At 55.1% G+C, this 16,396-nt stretch overlaps 1 protein-coding gene across 2 annotated transcripts in view; it reads left to right on the forward strand.

The window, feature by feature from the left end:
• Nucleotides 1-6,056, forward strand: part of TRPV4 (transient receptor potential cation channel subfamily V member 4) — a 31,557-nt gene extending 25,501 nt beyond the window's left edge. For both annotated transcript variants that reach the window (XM_029048643.2, XM_029048645.2), the window contains 4 exons: nucleotides 1,646-1,962; nucleotides 2,693-2,820; nucleotides 3,938-4,059; nucleotides 5,437-6,056. In XM_029048643.2, the coding sequence (XP_028904476.1) occupies nucleotides 1,646-1,962; nucleotides 2,693-2,820; nucleotides 3,938-4,059; nucleotides 5,437-5,597 (728 nt within the window). In that variant the 3' untranslated portion in view covers nucleotides 5,598-6,056. The remainder of the gene's footprint in view (nucleotides 1-1,645; nucleotides 1,963-2,692; nucleotides 2,821-3,937; nucleotides 4,060-5,436) is intronic.
• The last annotated feature ends 10,340 nt before the right edge of the window (nucleotides 6,057-16,396 follow it).

Raw genomic sequence — 16,396 nt, forward strand, 5'->3', positions numbered from 1 at the left:
ATAATAATGATGACCATTATTACAATACAATAACGATAATAATAATGATTTAGTATTTGTTAAGCGCTTAGTACGTGCCAAGCACTGTACTATGCCCTGGGGTGAATAACAAGCAAATCGGGTTGGACACAGTCCCTGTCCCACGGGGGGCTCACGGTCTCCATCCCCATTTTACAGACGAGGGAACTGAGGCCCAGAGAATTGAAGTGACTTGCCCAAGGTCCCAAAGCAGACATGTGGCAGAGCCAGGATTAGAACCCAAGTCCTCTGACTCCCAGACCGGTGCTCTAACCACTGAGCCACATTGCTTCTCAGGGCGGTGCCCAGCGGTCTGATGCCACTCTGTAAATGTCATTGATCGAGTGGTTGAATGTTGGGGTTCTGGGGAGGGGCTCCCCGGGCACCTGCCCATCAAACTCTGCCTCAATAGACGGCAATTACTGGGAGGTTACTGTGTACAGAACTCTGTACTGAGCACTTGGGAGAGGTTAGGAGAGTTAGTAGACAAAATCCCTGCCCACAGGGAGCTTACAGTCTACCGTGGGCAGAGCACCGTACCGAGCACCTGGGAGACTACATTAGAGTTAGTAGACGAAACCCCTGCCCTCCAGGGGCTTATGATCTACTGCTCGGTACAGGACCGAGCGCTTTATTATTATTATATTTGTTAAGAGCTTACTCTGTGTCAAGCACTGTTCTAAGCACTGGGATCGATACAGGTTAATCAGGTTGCACACAGTCCCTGACCCACATGGGATTCCCAGTCTAAGTAGGAGGGAGAACGGGCACTGAATCCCCATTTTACAGATGAGGTTACTGAGGCCCAGAGAAGTGAATTGACTTGCCCAAGGTCGTGCAGCGGACAAGCGGTGGAGGGGGGATTAGAACTGAGGTCCTCTTACTCCCAGGCCTGAACTCCTTCCACTAGAGCATGCTGCTTATTTATCTATTTTTTTAAACGGTATCTGTTAAGCGCTTACTATGTGCCAAGGACTGTTCTGAGCACTGGGGTGGATGCGAGATAATCGTGTCGGACTCAGTCGCTGTTCCACCTGGGGCTGCCAGGCTAAGTAGGAGCAAAATCCCACTAAGGATTTGTGTTTCAATCAATCAATGACATTTATCGAGTACTTACTATGGGCCGAGTGCTGTACTAAGCGCCTGGGAGAGGATAAGGCCAAAGACTTAGCAGCCACGTTCCCCGCCCATAACGAGTTAAGTGACCAAACCAAACCCTCAGATGCTCCACTACTTGCTGTCATAGACGAATAATCAATCAATCAATCAATCAACCAGTGTTTGTTTTACGGTACTCATTAAGCACTGACTGTGTGTCAAACACTGTTCTAAGCACTGGGGCAGGTACAAGTTAATTAGGTCAGACACGGTCCCTGTCCCACACGGGGCAGGGTCTCGAAGAGGAGGGAGAACAGTTGAGGAAACTGAAATACAGAGAAGTGAAGTGACTTGGCCAAGGTCACACAGCAAGCAACTGGCAGAGCCGGGATTAGAACCCAGGTCCTCTGTCTCTCAGGCCTGGGTTCTTTTCGCTTGGCCACGCTGCTTCTCAGTGGCGTTGGCTGAGCGCCCTTGGGGGGTACCCAAGTCCAACCCCACCTCTCCACGCCCCTCTGCCCCCTGGCAGCCCTGGTGTCCCTCCTGAATCCCTGCCCGGGCAGAGAGGCCTGTCCCAGGGGCCAATCCAACTGCACGGTGCCCACCTACCCGTCCTGCCGGGACAGCGAGACCTTCAGCGTCTTCCTGCTGGACCTGTTCAAGCTGACCATCGGCATGGGGGACCTGGAGATGTTGGGCAGCACCAAATACCCGGTGGTCTTCGTCATCCTGCTGGTCACCTACATCATCCTGACCTTCGTCCTCCTGCTCAACATGCTTATCGCCCTCATGGGGGAGACCGTGGGTCAGGTGTCCAAACAGAGCAAGCACATCTGGAAGCTGCAGGTGGGGCTGGGACGGCGGCGGGTGGGGGGGCCCGGGGCGGCGGGGCCCGGGCCTGGACCGCGAGCCCCGTGCCCTCGGGTCACCGCTGTCGGTCCGCGGTGTTCGCCGAGCGCTTGCCGTAATCATGGGCGGTCACCGTTCCCTGTCAGCGGTGTTTACTGAGCGCTCGCTGTAATAATAGTTGGGGTATTGGTTAAGCGCTCACTATGTGGGAAGTTTACGATGAGGAGCAGCGTGGTGTAGTGGATAGAGCACGGGCCTGGGAGTCGGGAGGTCACGGGTTCTAATCCCGGCTCCGCCACTTGTCTGCTGGGTGGCCTTGGGTAAGCCACTTCACTTCTCTGGGCTTCAGGGACCTCACCTGTAAAATGGGAATGGAGACTGTGAGCCCCCCGTGGGACAGGGACCGTGTCCAACCCCATTTGCTTGTCTCCACCCCAGCGCTTAGTACAGTGCCTGGCACGTAGTAAGCGCTTAACGGATACCATTACTATTATTATGCAGTGGATTGCCCGGGCTCCCACAGCGGGGTGGTGACCAAAATGAGGGGGGAGTCTCCTCACTCCCCGGGCCCGTGTTCTCTCCACTGCCTCCGCCCCCGGCGGCTCCTCTCAGGCAGACGGGCCCGTGGCTCGCGGTTGTCCGGGCCCCGGCTGTCCCCGGTCTCCGGGGGACGGGGAGGGCGGCGGGCGGGGCTTCCGGCTTGACCCCCGGTGACCTCTCTTGACAGTGGGCCACCACCATCCTGGACATCGAGCGCTCCTTCCCCGTGTTTGTGAGGAAGGCCTTCCGCTCCGGGGAGATGGTCACCGTGGGCAAGGGCGTGGACGGCACGCCGGACCGCCGCTGGTGCTTCAGGTAATGCCCTCACGGGCCCCCTCACGCCCACCCACCCACACCTGCCCACTTATACCTGTGTGACCACAGCTAGCCATTCACACCTGTCTCACCACATCTGCCAATTCATTCCCACCCATTCGCACCCACTGTTCTCACCTGCCTGACCACGGCTACCTACTCACACCCTCCAGTTCACACCCGCCTGCTCACACCAGCTCACTCCCACTCGGCGGCCTGGAGCATCTGACGGGAACGTGTTCCCCCACAGTTAGAAAATTTACTTTGTGTCACACGCTCCTGTGGGGCCAAGGGAAAAAATCTGGCCCCGGGGGGTCGGGGATCCCGGGTTCTAATCCCGACTCCACTTGCTGGAGCCGTACCATCAACACTGCAATTGGCCCAGGCCCCCTGGGAATACTGGAAAATGAATACCAAGGTCACCCAGCAGACCAGCAGTGGAGTTGGAGCTAGAATCTGGGCCTTGTGACCAATAATAATAATAATAATAATAATAATAATAATAATAACAATAATGGTGGTATTTGTTAAGCGTTTACTATGTGCTAAGCACTGTTCTAAGCGCTGGGGGGGATATAAACTGATCAGGATGTCCCCTGTGGGGCTCACAGTTTTAATCCCCATTTTACAGATGAGGTAACTGAGGCAGGAGACGTGAAGTGACTTGCCCAAAGTCACACACCTGGCAAGCGGCGGAGCCGGGATTAGAACCCATGAACTCTGACTCCCAAACCCGGGCTCTTTCCGCTGAGCCACGCTGCTTCTCTAATCCCTCACTCTGTCCAACGGGTCACACTGCCCATCCACCTCGCTCCGCCCGTCTCACAAAGTAACCCACGACGCCCGGGGAACCAGGCCGGGCAACCAGCTTGCCCACCCGCCCACCTGGTCTCCGAACTCCCGGCCCCGGGTCCCCGGAATAGGCCGGACCCGGTTACTCTGGTTCCGACCCAGGCGGGGGCCGGCCCTAAGAGACCGAAGAGGCGGAAGGCCTTCGCATCGCCCCGGCTCTTTCACCTTCTCTGCCCCTGCCTGCTGGGGGCTTCCGGGCTGGCCCTGGTGGACAGGGAGGAGGAGACTGGGGGTCACGCAGCGCTCTGTGCCCTTCCCGCCTCAGGGTCGACGAAGTCAACTGGTCGCACTGGAACCAGAACCTGGGCATCATCAATGAAGATCCGGGCAAGAACGAGACCTACCAGTATTATGGCTTTTCCCACACCGTGGGCCGGCTACGGAGAGGTGGGTGCCCATCCATCGGTCCTATTTATTGAGAGCCTTTTTTGAACGCTATTTCTTAAGTGCTCACTAAATGCCACTTAAGCGCTGGAGCTAATCTATCAATCAATTGTATTTATTGAGCACTTACTGTGTGCAGAGCACTGTACCAAGCACTGGGAGACAGAGCCCCAAGCACTGTGCTAATCCATGAAGAATTGTATTTATTGTTATTAATGATAATGGTATTTGTTAAGCTTTTACTATGGGCCAAGCACTGTACCAAGCATTGGAGTGGATGCAAGAAAATTGGGTTGAACACAGTCCCTGTCCCATGTGGGTCTCAGAGTCTCAGTCCCCGTTTTACAGATGAGGGAACTGAGGCCCAGAGAAGTGAAATGACTTGCCCAAGGTCACACAGCAGACAAGTGGTGGAGTCGGCATTAGAACTCACTCCCAGGCCTGGACTCTAGCCACTATGCCATGCTGCTTCGCATACTGTGTGCACAGCACTCTACTAAGCACTTGGAGAGTAGGGACTCAAGCACCGTGCTAATCGATTCATCAATGGCTTTTTTTCAGCGCTGACTGTGTGCAGGTCACCACTAAGCACTTGGAGGGTAACCTATAACGGCGTCGGTAGAGACGTTCCCTGCCCACAAGGAGCTTACGGGCTCCTAAGCGCTGGGATATTGAAAACTGGTCAGCTCGGCCCCCTTCCCTGTCCCACATAGAGCTCAAAGTCTAAAAGAGAACGGGCATCTCAGCCCCGTTGTACAGATGAGGCAACTGAGGCCCAGAGAGATCAAGCAGTGTGGCTTACTGGTTAAAACACAGACTTCAGAGTCAGAGGACCTGGGTTCTAATCCCAGCTCTGCCACCAGTCCGCTGTGTGACCTTGGGCAAGTCACTTGGCTTCTCTGGACCTCAGTTCCCTCATCTGTCAAATGGGGATGAAGACTGAGCCTTATGTGGGACTACGTGCCAAGCACGGTACTATACGCTGGGGTAGATACAAGGTGATCGAATTGGATCCCGTCCCCGCCCCACGTAAGTCTCAGGGACTGTGTCCAACTGAGTTACCTTGTATCTACCCCAGCGGTTACTACAGTGCTTAGCACCTAGTACTGCTTATCAAACTATAATTATTACTTTTGTATCTCCCCCCATACGGAGTACAGATCTTGACACATAGGATACGCTTAACGAATACCACAAGTGTTATAATAATTTAGGTGTGTAGATTGAGAGCCTCCTCCGCAGAGTACTGTACTAGACGGTTGGGGGCGGAGGTTGCTTGACAGGAAGGGGGTCCCCCCCGCACGACCCCCTTGGAAAGGGTGGGAGGGTCGTCCCCGCTCTGGGACCCCAGACCCATCGTCGCGTCTCCACCCTCTGCAGATCGCTGGTCCACGGTGCTCCCCCGAGTCGTGGAACTGAACAAGAACTCGCACCCGGATGACGTGGTGGTTCCCCTGGACCAGCTGGGGGGCTCGGGCACCCCCGCCCCGGGTCGCAGCACTTACCCAGCCACCTGGAGGACAGAGGACGCGCCTCTCTAGGGGCCGCTGACGAGTCGGGGGGACGAGGGGGGCAAACGGCAGTTGCTGGGGTCGGGGGGGCATCCCGAAGTCCGGCCTCCCCTGGCGCTCGGAGAAGCCGTCTGGACGGACCTCCCCGGTCCGGCCTCCTCCCCCCGCCGGTGCCCGGGTCCTCAGAGGGGGCGACCCCGGCGCTCCCGCCCCCCATCTGGGACCCGCCCCGGGCCCGCCTGGGAGCGGGGCGGTGGCCGGTGGGGGGTAATCCGGGAGGACCGGCGGGCGGAGACGTCCGGAGGCGTCCGCCTCAGGCCCGCTCACTTCTAGCGAAGGTCAGAAATGGAAGGAGTCCAGCCTGGCTCTCCAAATGGACCGAGATGGAACTGGGTCCTTTCTGCCCACTGAGGTGGGGCAGCGCTTAGGACAATGCCCGGCACATAGTAAGCGCTTAACAGATACCATAAAAAAGTACCAACATCACTATTATTATCCAGACTGTGGCCCTGACTCCAGCCCATGACCTGCTGGTCCATCACAGAGCATGATCCTGGGAGCCAGAGGACCTGGGTTCTAATCCTGGTTCTGCCACGTGTCTGCCGTGTGACCGTGGGCACGTCACTTTGCTTCTCCGGGCCTCAGTTACCACAACTATAAAGTGGGGATTCAACCCTACTCTTACTTAGACCTTGAGCTTCGTGCGGGACAGGGCTTGTGTCTAACCTGATGAACCTGTGCTTAGGACGGTGCTTGGCACAGAGTAAGCGCTTAACATATACCATCAATCAACCAATCCTCATTATTATTTGGTAGTGCTGACTATAGGTCAAGCACACTATGCTGAGCGCTGGGCTCAATTGAGATAATCGGACCAGACCCCGTCCCTCTCCCTCGCCAGCCTTAAGAGGGTGGAAGAACAAGCATCTTATCCCCATTTCCCGGATGAGATAACTGAGCCCCAGAGAGGTGAAATGACTCGACTAAGCTCTCGCAGACTGGACCCCGGGTCAGCTGACCCCCAGCCATCCGATCAGCCACGTCGCGTCCCCCAGGGAGACCCTCCCCCCAGAGACACCCTCCCCTCAGAAACCTGAAAGTTGGGGGGAGGGGCCTCTCCCGTTATTTATTGACTGACCTGGCTGCGGCAGGTGACCACGTCTTCCTTGTGCCTCGGTTTCTCGCGTGTCTCATCAACGCCCTGCGCCTTCTTTCTCAGCGAGCCCGGAGAACCCGGGACGGTGTCACCCACGCGTCCCGGCACCAAGTGAATCCCAAATGTCGACGGCAGCGACGGGGCTGGGGGTGAGCCGGCATTCCCCAGTGCCATCTGCCTGGGAAAATCCCATCACCGGGAGCCCGGGGGCCTGCGGCCCCGCGGGCCAGAGAGACGCACGTTGGCACTGTGCGGTGCGGCGGGGGGGCACCGAGGGCCTGCCCGGAGCTCGGGAGGAGGAGAGTCACGGACGTGACAAGGCCCCGGCCGGCTGCCACGAGGAGGCCTCAGGAGAAGCGAGCTGCAGAGTGCCCTGGGCCCCAGCCGGCACCGGCCGCGTGCCCACTGACAGACTTGAGTTGCAGCGGAGGCTCCTTTCGAGTGGAAGCGTCGGGCGGATGGGGAGGGCGGGAAACGAAGGTGACAAGACAGTGACCTCCACGGTTGCACAGCCTTGGCCACGGGCTCTGAAAAGAAGCCTGGTTCTCCCCCACTTGCTACACACTCACACATACACACCCACACACGAATCCACCCCCACCTACCCTCTCTTCCCCCCCACCCCTTGAGCTGGATTTGAGGACTGCAGCCAATCTGACCACCAAACACCTCTCTCTCTCTCTCTATTTATTGAGCACTTACTGCGTGCAGAGCACTGGACTAAATGCTCGCGAGGGTACAAAGTAACCGAGTTGGAATACCGGTTACCTGCTCATAGTGTCCCTCTCCATATGTGTGGGTATGTGAGGCCATGGAGACCTCTCACTCCTACATACACTCACATACACCTATATCCCATATATATGTATAAGGCCCATGGGGCCTTCAGGCCCTTTTCGTTTCATTATGGTATTTGTTAAGCGCTTGCTGTGTGCCAAGCACTGTATTGAATGCTGAGATAGATGCATGCTAATCAGGTTATCAGGTTGGACAGTCTCTGTCCCACACGAGGCTCACAATCTTAACCCCCATACTACAGATGAGGTAACTGAGGCCCAAAGAATAATGTTGGTATTTGTTAAGCGCTTACTATGTGCAGAGCACTGTTCTAAGCGCTGGGGGAGATACAGGGTCATCAGGTCGTCCCACGTGAGGCTCACAGTTAATCCCCGTTTTTACAGAGGAGGTAACTGAGGCACAGAGAAGTGAAGTGACTCGCCCACAGTCACACAGCTGACGAGTGGCAGAGCCGGGAGTCGAACTCATGACCTCTGACTCCGAAGCCCAGGCTCTTTCCACTGTGCCACGCTGCTTCTTCCCATAAGTGAAGTGAAGCGACTTGCCTGAAGTCCCTCAGCGAGCAATCAGCAGAGCCAGGATTAGAAACCAGGTCCTCTGACTCCCAGGCCCGGGCCCTTTCCATTAGGCCATGCTGCTTCTCTCTCCGGACACGTGGATAGGTGAGGCCATGAGGACGTCTCACATAAATACATATATGTATATATATACATCACATAAATACATGTAAAGTTCCTGAAGCCCCAGAGGATCCCACACACACACTCCCTTTCCATCACCAGGCCCTAATGGTCAAAGCTGGGGCCAAGCCAGGTCTCCTGGTCAGTCTGCGGCCGAGAGGCTTGTAGAGAGGTGACCCACAGCGGGAGGAAGATAGAAGCAAGAACTTCCACTGTACTGGAAGCTCCTTGTTGGCAGGAAACATGTCTGCCAGCTCTGTTGTAATGGACTCTCCCAAGTGCTCTGCACAGGGTATGCGCTCAATAAATACCATTGATGGTGATAGAGAGGGGCAGCGGGGCCTCGTGAATTGAGCCCAGGCCTGGGAGTCGGAAAGATCCGGGTTCCAATCACTTCTCTGGGCCTCAGTTCCCTCGTTTGTAAAATGGGGATTTAAGACTGTGAACCCCACGTGGGACAGGGGCTGCGTCCAACCCCACTAGCTTGCATCTATCCCAGGGCTTAGTACAGTGCCTGACTAAGCGCTTTGCAAATAGTATTATCATCATTATTAGTATTATACACTTAACAAATGCCGTAAGAAAATAGTGTTAGCGTGGCAGGCCAGGGGCCAATGAGTTAGGCCGATCAGCCCCTCCCCAGTTTCCTCAAAATGGCACAGTCCAGCAGGAAGAGGCGGATCCCTCCGAGCTGTCCTCAGTACTTTGCAGTTACAGGATCTTAAATCGATCAATCAACCAATCAGGGGTATTCATTGAGCGCTTACTAAAGCGCAGAGCGCTGTACTCGGCGCTTGGGAGACTGCTGGAAATACTCCTCGGGCTCCTCTGTCACTCCAAACATGGGTAACCTTGGTGGCAACCGTCACAGTCTTCTCAATTCTCCTTAAGAAGGGGGTTTCTCTAGGTAAGGCTCAGGAGTCGGGGGAAATGGGGTGCTCTCCACCTGGGCTGTGTCCTTGGGGAAAAAGCGGCCTAGTTTGTAACTGACACTGGGTGAGGTCAGCGCACAGAGTAAGCGCTTAGCAAATACCATCATTCTTATTAGTAAGCGCTTAACAAATGCCATAAGAAAATAGTGCGGTGGACCAGGGACCGAAGAGCGAGACCGGTCCCCGCCACCTCAGTTTCCCCAGGATGGCAAGTTGAGTGTCTGCAGTCTGGGCCACAATCTGGGGATGGGGCCTATCCAGCGCTTAGTACGGTGCCCGGCACGTAGTAAGTGCTTAACAAGTAGCAGCGTGGCCTAGTGGAAAGCATGGGCCTGGGAGTCAGAAGCCCTGGGTTCCGATCCCAGCTCCACCACTTGTCTGCAGTAGGACCTTGGGCAAGTCACTTCACTTCCCTGGGCCTCAGTTACCTCCTCTGTAAAATGGGGATGAAGACTTTGAGCCCCAAGTGGGACGGGAACTGTGTCCAACCTGATTAGCTTGGGACAGTGCCTGGCACGTAATAAGCGCTTAACAGATACCATAAAAATAAAAGTATCACCCATTACTGTTATTACTATTAATCCGACTGTGACCGTAACTCCGGCCTGCTGACCCGTCAAAGTCAGAAAATCTGCCCGGTCGGTGGTGTTCTGGCATCAGACTTGCCGTGTAGCCACCCGAACTCGTACTGAGCCGGGGAGAGGTGGTAGTCGGGGTGTGGGAGGGTGTCAATACTTGAGCTGTTACCCAGGGGGGCTGTAGAGTGGTAAACTGGGTCGGGGGTGAACCTGCGAGCAGGGACCAGAACCCACTGTGTCTATCACAACCGCAAAGATGGTTTCGGTCGTTCGGGGTCACTCAGCCACCCGCGGGACAATCAGCTCACTTTTTGCCCCGATTATATCCTGGCTGCCTGCTTCTTAGAACCCCCGGGGTTGTGGGACCTAACAATTACGGTCCCACAACCTAACAATTACGGTATCTATTAAGCGCTTCCTATGCTCTGAGCACTGCGCTAAGCATTGGAGCACCAAATCAATCAATGGCATTTATTGAGCACTTACTAGGTGCAGAGCACCATGTAATAATGATGATAGTAATTATGGTACTTGTGAAGTGCTTACTATGTGTCAAACAGTGTTCTAAGCACTGGGGTAGATACAAGTCAGTTTGGACAGTCAGTCCCCATCCCACATGGGGCTCACAGTCTTCATCCCTATTTTTCAGAGGAGGGAACTGAGGCTCAGAGAAGTGAAGTGACTTGCCCAAGGTCACACAACTGAGCCAGGATCAGAGTAGTGTGGAGGCAAGATCCTCGGATCGGCCTCATTCCCTGTCCGACAACGGGCTCACAGTCGAAGTAGAAGGGAGAACGAGTCTTTTTTGCCCACTTTTCAGAGGAGGAAACACACCCCGAGAAATGACGTGACTCGCACAGGGTCACAGAGCAGGCAAGTGACAGAACCAGAACCCAGATCCTCGGACGCTCGGCGATCCTTCCTTAGGGTCGCGTGGCTTTTAACTCGCTGAGTCTTCGCTTTGCTTCTCCGGGCCTCAGTTGCCTCATCTGTAAAATGGGGATGGAGACGGTGAGCCCCACATGGGACCGGGACCGTGTCCAACCCGCTTTGCTTGTATCCACCCCAGCGCCTGGCACATAGTGAGCGCTTAACAAATAACATTATTATTATTTTTCTGTGACTGAAGGGAAGGAGAGGGAGAGGGAGGATGGGGGGCTTTGAGTGGCTTTGTCTGAGTTGGCTTAGGAGGCAGAGGGTGAGACCCCAAAGTGTCAGAGAAACTATCTCACCTTGACACCCGAAGAGGGGGAGGGGAGAGGGGGAGGAGAGTGACAGCTCGCATTCAGAACTGCTGGCTCCGTTGGATTCTGATCCCACCCATATCTTGATTTTTTTTGTGTGTATTTAATAATGATAAAGCAGTTGTGTGTCATATTTGACAGGAGGGATTTTTTTTCCCAAGTAGAAAGCCCAAGTGGGAAATAATGAGCGTTACCAAAATCAAAAAACAAAAGCAACCCATCAGAAGAGACAGGCTAAGAAACTCTCTGATCTTAATTGAACAATTACCTCTTATGTCTATGAATAGTTCATTATTCCCCCTCCTGTTATTATTACCTGTTATTATTGTTTTAGATGAATGCGAGTGATTTTGATCAAAAGCAATTTTAAGCCGCACCGTGCTCACCTCCCCCACAGGCACTCTACCGTATTCAGTCATTCCGTACAGGCTTCCCAGTTAATAAGAGGGTTTTTCTGATCATTTTTTAGTTGTTTTGTTCTGCAGGTTAAAAGCCTGAGAGTCGTCTCCTCCTACCCTTCTTTCATTTCATTTTTCTTCCAAATGGTACTTTTTGGACTCCCAAATATCGGGCAATAAGCACATCTGGGCGTTTAAAGACCCGAGCAGACATGAAGTGGCGGGGCCTAGTGGGTAGAGCCTGGACCTGGGAGTCAGAAGGACCTGGGTTCTAATCCCGGTTCTGCCGTGCATCTGCTGTGTGTGATCTTGGGGAAGTCCCTTCACTTCTCTGGGCCTCAATTCCCTCATCTATAAAATGATTAACAGTGTGAGCCCCATGTGGGATGGGGACTGTGTCCAACCTGCTGGCTTGAATCTACCCCAGTGCTTAGTACAGTGCCTGGCACATAGTAAGTGCTGGAGAAGCAGCGTGGCTTAGTGGCTAGAGCCCGGGCCTGGGAGTCAGAAGGACCTGGGTTCTAATCCCGGCTCTGCCACTTGTCTGCTGGGCAGTTACTTAATCTGTAAAATAGGGATTAAGAGTGTGAGCCCCATGGGGATTGAAAGTATGAGGGCCAGTGTCCAACCTGATTAACTTGGATCTACCCCAGTGTTTAGAACAGCGCTTGGCACATGGTAAGCGCTTAACAAGAACCATAATTATTATTCACACCTTTTTTTTTCAAAAAAGTCCCAGGGTCTTCTGGGCGAACCCGCTAAGAACCTCCAATCCTGAACAGAGGCGCATTAAGGCAGGAAGGGGAGGCTTGAAGGAGTGTGGCAGAACAGGGGGACAGCGACAGCGACTCTGCTGGGGTCTGGGGGTCAACCCCACTCGGGCCGACTCGGACAAAGCCGGGGGGACCCCGTACTCGGTAGATGCCCCCCACCCCCCCGCCCCCGCGTCGGCCAGCCGGCTCAGAGGGGCCGGGGGTCCTTGTGGGAGCGAGGCCCACAGCACCCCAGGAAGACCAGGACCCTGCTGAGGGCACGTGGGGTTGAAGCGACATGGGACCACCCCCCTCCCCTTCACGCTCACTTACCTGCCAGATGACCGAGCAAGTTGCTTCTCTGGGCCTCGGTTTCCTCATCTGTAAAATCAGTCATTGATATTTATCGAGCGCTTACTGAAAGCAGAGCGCTGTACTAAATCCAAGACAACAGAGTTGGTAGACAAGTTCCCCTCCTCCAAGGGACTTATAGATCACACGGTGGGAGACAGGCATTAAAATAGGGCTCCTTGTGGGCAGGGATCGTGTCTACCAACTCTTGGTATATTGGACTCTCCCAAGCGCCTAGTACAGTGCTCTGCACATAGTAAGCACTCAGTATATAACTCTGACTGATCGATTAGGGATAAGGGCATAGTCGAGTAGAGAAATGGGGTTGCAATGCTTGTTCTCCTTCCTACTTATACTGGGAACCTTGGTTGGCTTGGGATCACCTCTATTAACTACCATACTGTACTTTCCTAAATGCTTAGCACAGTAGTCTGCACAAGGTGAGCACTCAGTAAATACCATCGATTGATTGATGGGAGGACCGTGTCTGACCTGATGACCTCATCTCTACCCCAGCTCTTAATACAGTGCCGGGAACACAGTAAGCGCTTAACAGATACCCAGTTATCATGATCGGCAGCTGGCACGTCACCAACCGGCCTTCTGAAATCGGAGCCGGGATCACCCGTTCTTGACCCTCTTAGCAGGTGCCAGCAGGCAAAAGAGAATACAAAGCCAGGCACTAAAAGCGTTCAATGCAACAACAAATAGAGAAGCAGTGTGGTCTAGTGGGCAGCGCCCAGGCCTGGAAGTCTAATCCCGGCTCCACCGCTTTTCTGCGGGGTGTGACCTTGGGGAAGTCACTTCACTTCTCTGGGCCTCCCTTTCCTCATCTGTCAAACAGGTTCGCCCTCCTTAGATTGAGACTCGATTGGGAGGAGGCCTTGCGTCTGACTGGATTATCTTCTATCTACCCCAGAGTTTAGTACAGTGCTTGGCCCGAAGTAAGCGCTTAACAAATAACTCAATCAAAACACTCTGACAAACCACTGCAGTGGCCTGGGCCCGCTTAAAAACCTGGAGCCCATTCTGCTCTCAGTCTGTTTCCTGGCTGCCTCTCAGGAGTTGGGGATGGGGGGCCGGGGGAGGGTGGTCCTGAACCTGGGAGTCAGAAAGCCTGGGTTCTCATCCCTGTTCTGCACCTGGCTAGCAGGGTGACCTTGGTCAAGTCATTTTTCTACGCTTCAGTTTCCTCATCTGCCAAATGGGGATGAAATACCTGTTCTCTCTCCACACAGGAACCCCGTGTGGGGCGGTGACTGTGTCTTATCTACTCGACCGATGTTTTTTACTGAACGCTTTCCCTGTGCAGAGCACTGTTCTAAGCGCTTGGGAGAGGACAGTCCAACAGAATTAGTAGAAACATTCCCTGTCAGTCAGTCAGTCAATCCTATTTATTGAGCGCTTACTGTATGCAGAGCACAGAGCTAAGCGCTTGGGAGAGGACAATATAACAATAAACGGACATATTCTCTGCCCACATCAAGCTTAAAGTCTAGAGGGGAAGACAGGCATTAATGCAAATTAATAAATTACAGCTATGGACGTAATGAGCTTCCCGTCTAGAGATCTGACTATTGTACCACCCGTAGCATTTAGCACGGAGCCAGGTGCCGGAGGACCTGCTTTAAATGCCACAAGAACAATAATTTTCTCACCCCAGCTTTGCGGGGAAGGGAGTCTGTGAGGGGGCAAAGCGGGGTGGAGCTACTCACCATGGGGGTCCGTTACAGAGCACGGACCCGAGATTCCGCTCTCTTCTCCTGGGGGGGGGGGGGAGTAAACTGAGGCACGGTGGACCCTCCTGCCGGAGTGTGGGGACAGGTGGGCCCGTGGTGGGGGAAGAGGCCTCTTCCATGGGGCTCTGTGGTCGTCCGAGTGACCACTTCTCCTCAGGGGCCGCCCGGTTCACTCTCTCTAGCTGCATCTCCCCGGGCCTCCTCCCCTCACCCCCTCAAGAGCGGCCCACTCCCCCAGGAGCTCCCCCTGCCCCCCAGCCTGGAGCGAACAGCAGTTCCGTGCCCCCCTAAGGAGCTGCCAATCCTGGCAGTGAGCAACAAAGGGAGGAGGAGGAGGAGGAGGAGGAGGAGGGTGCCTTTCATCAGAACTGCACCCAGAGATGGAGGGAGCCACGTTTATTTTTAGATAAATTCAAATTTTCATTTGTGAGCCCGATATCAATCAAAATGAGGGATGGGATGGCTGCCTCTCCCCCGCACCCCCCGATCCCGGCCCCCAGCCCAGTCCCTCCTGCGGCGGCAGCACAATTGGCTCCAGCGCCTCTCCCCCGGGGGCCTCTCCCCCTCCCCGGCCCCCACCGAAGGCAGCCCCCGACTTCAATATCCTCTCCGTGGGTTCGCGCATGGAAAATTATTATTATTATTTTAATAGAAAGATATTTGCAGACTGTCCCTGGCTATCATTTTCTCGCCTGACATTGTTATTATAGCTGCACGTCGTGCTGTTCAACCTCCCCCCCGGCACCCCGACCCCCAACACACACATACATTCCCTCCCCAGGCCCAGCCCCCACCCACCTCCCCACAGCCCGCTTTCCACGCCGGGGGCTCGCCCTCCCCAGCTCCTGAGAGTCACCAGCCCTCTCCCCTCTGGCTGCCACGGAGGACCCCCTCACCCGGACAGCGGCCACCACCCCTCTCTGCCCTTCCAGCCTCTCTGGTCGGGCGGAAGCGGGTAGGGTCGCCAGGCCGGGCAGACGGGGCGAGGGGTACGGTGACAGGGAGGGCATTCTCCCCAGGGTCACGGCCTAGCCCCGGCCCGGGAGTCAGAAGGACCTGGGTTCTGATCCCGCCTCCGCCGCTCGTCTGCTGGGTGACCAGGGGCAAGTCACCTCACTGGGCCTCAGTCATCTCATCTGTCAAATGGGGATTAAGAGTGTGAATCCCACGTGGGACAGGGATTGGGTCCAACCCGATTACCTTGGATCTACTCTTAAAACGGTCCTTGACACATAGCGCTTAACAAATGCCATCGTCATTATGGCTTCCCCGGGCCCCCGGGGGTCGAAAGGGCAGAGCATCCCTGTGGGGCTCGGTTTTCCCACCTGTGAAACGGGGACTCCGTCGGTAAGTCGGCCCGGTGGAGGAAAGTTTCTGTTGCTTCCCGGACCACGACCGGGAGTCGACCCGGAATGAGGGGGGCTCCGGACCCGGGTGGGGCGTTCCACGCCGAGCCTGTGGCCACAACGAGCCAGCAGCTCGGGCCGACCGCAACATTGGTTAGAGCAGAGGCCCTTCCGCCCCCTTAAACGCTCCGCCCCCACACCCCCCTTTTCTCCTCACCTCCATCTTCTCCCGGTCCTCTCTGGGGGTCCCAGAGCTCCCCCGGACCCCCAAACTCTTAAAACGCACCTCGTTCACCCACAAGTGGCCTCTCCAGAGTGTTCTCCCACTGACAGATTCGTGTCGACCCGACAGGTTCCTCGCACCTACTCCACTGCTTAGCGCACAACACTTGTTTACCAAACACCCCCACATGGCATAACGGATAGAGCATGGGCCTGGGAGTCAGAAGGTCATGAGTTCTATTCCCGTCTCTGCCACTTGTCTGTTGTGTGACTTTAGGCAAGTCACTCCTCTGGGCCTCATCTGTAAAATGGGGATGGAAATTGCGAGCCCCACGTGGGACAGGGACCATGTCCAACCCGCCTTGCTTGGATCCACCCCGTCGCTTAAGTAAGGCGCCTTGCACACAGTAAGCGCTTAACAAATACCATAATATTATTAGCTGGGATTAGAACTTCCACCTGTGCAGGTCCCCCAAATCTGCCTCCTCATTTGTTTTCAGTGCCTGTCCTTCCCCCCAAATTCCCGCCACCCCCCCCCCCCCCAGAGCCCTTCCACCCCGGAAGGCCTGGGGAGTCATTTCGGGGAGGTTTCGGGGGGAAGACGCTGTGATCAGTCACTAGGCACAGCCCACG

Source organism: Ornithorhynchus anatinus, chromosome 21 (assembly GCF_004115215.2).
Source record: "Ornithorhynchus anatinus isolate Pmale09 chromosome 21, mOrnAna1.pri.v4, whole genome shotgun sequence".
Lineage (NCBI taxonomy): Eukaryota > Metazoa > Chordata > Mammalia > Monotremata > Ornithorhynchidae > Ornithorhynchus > Ornithorhynchus anatinus.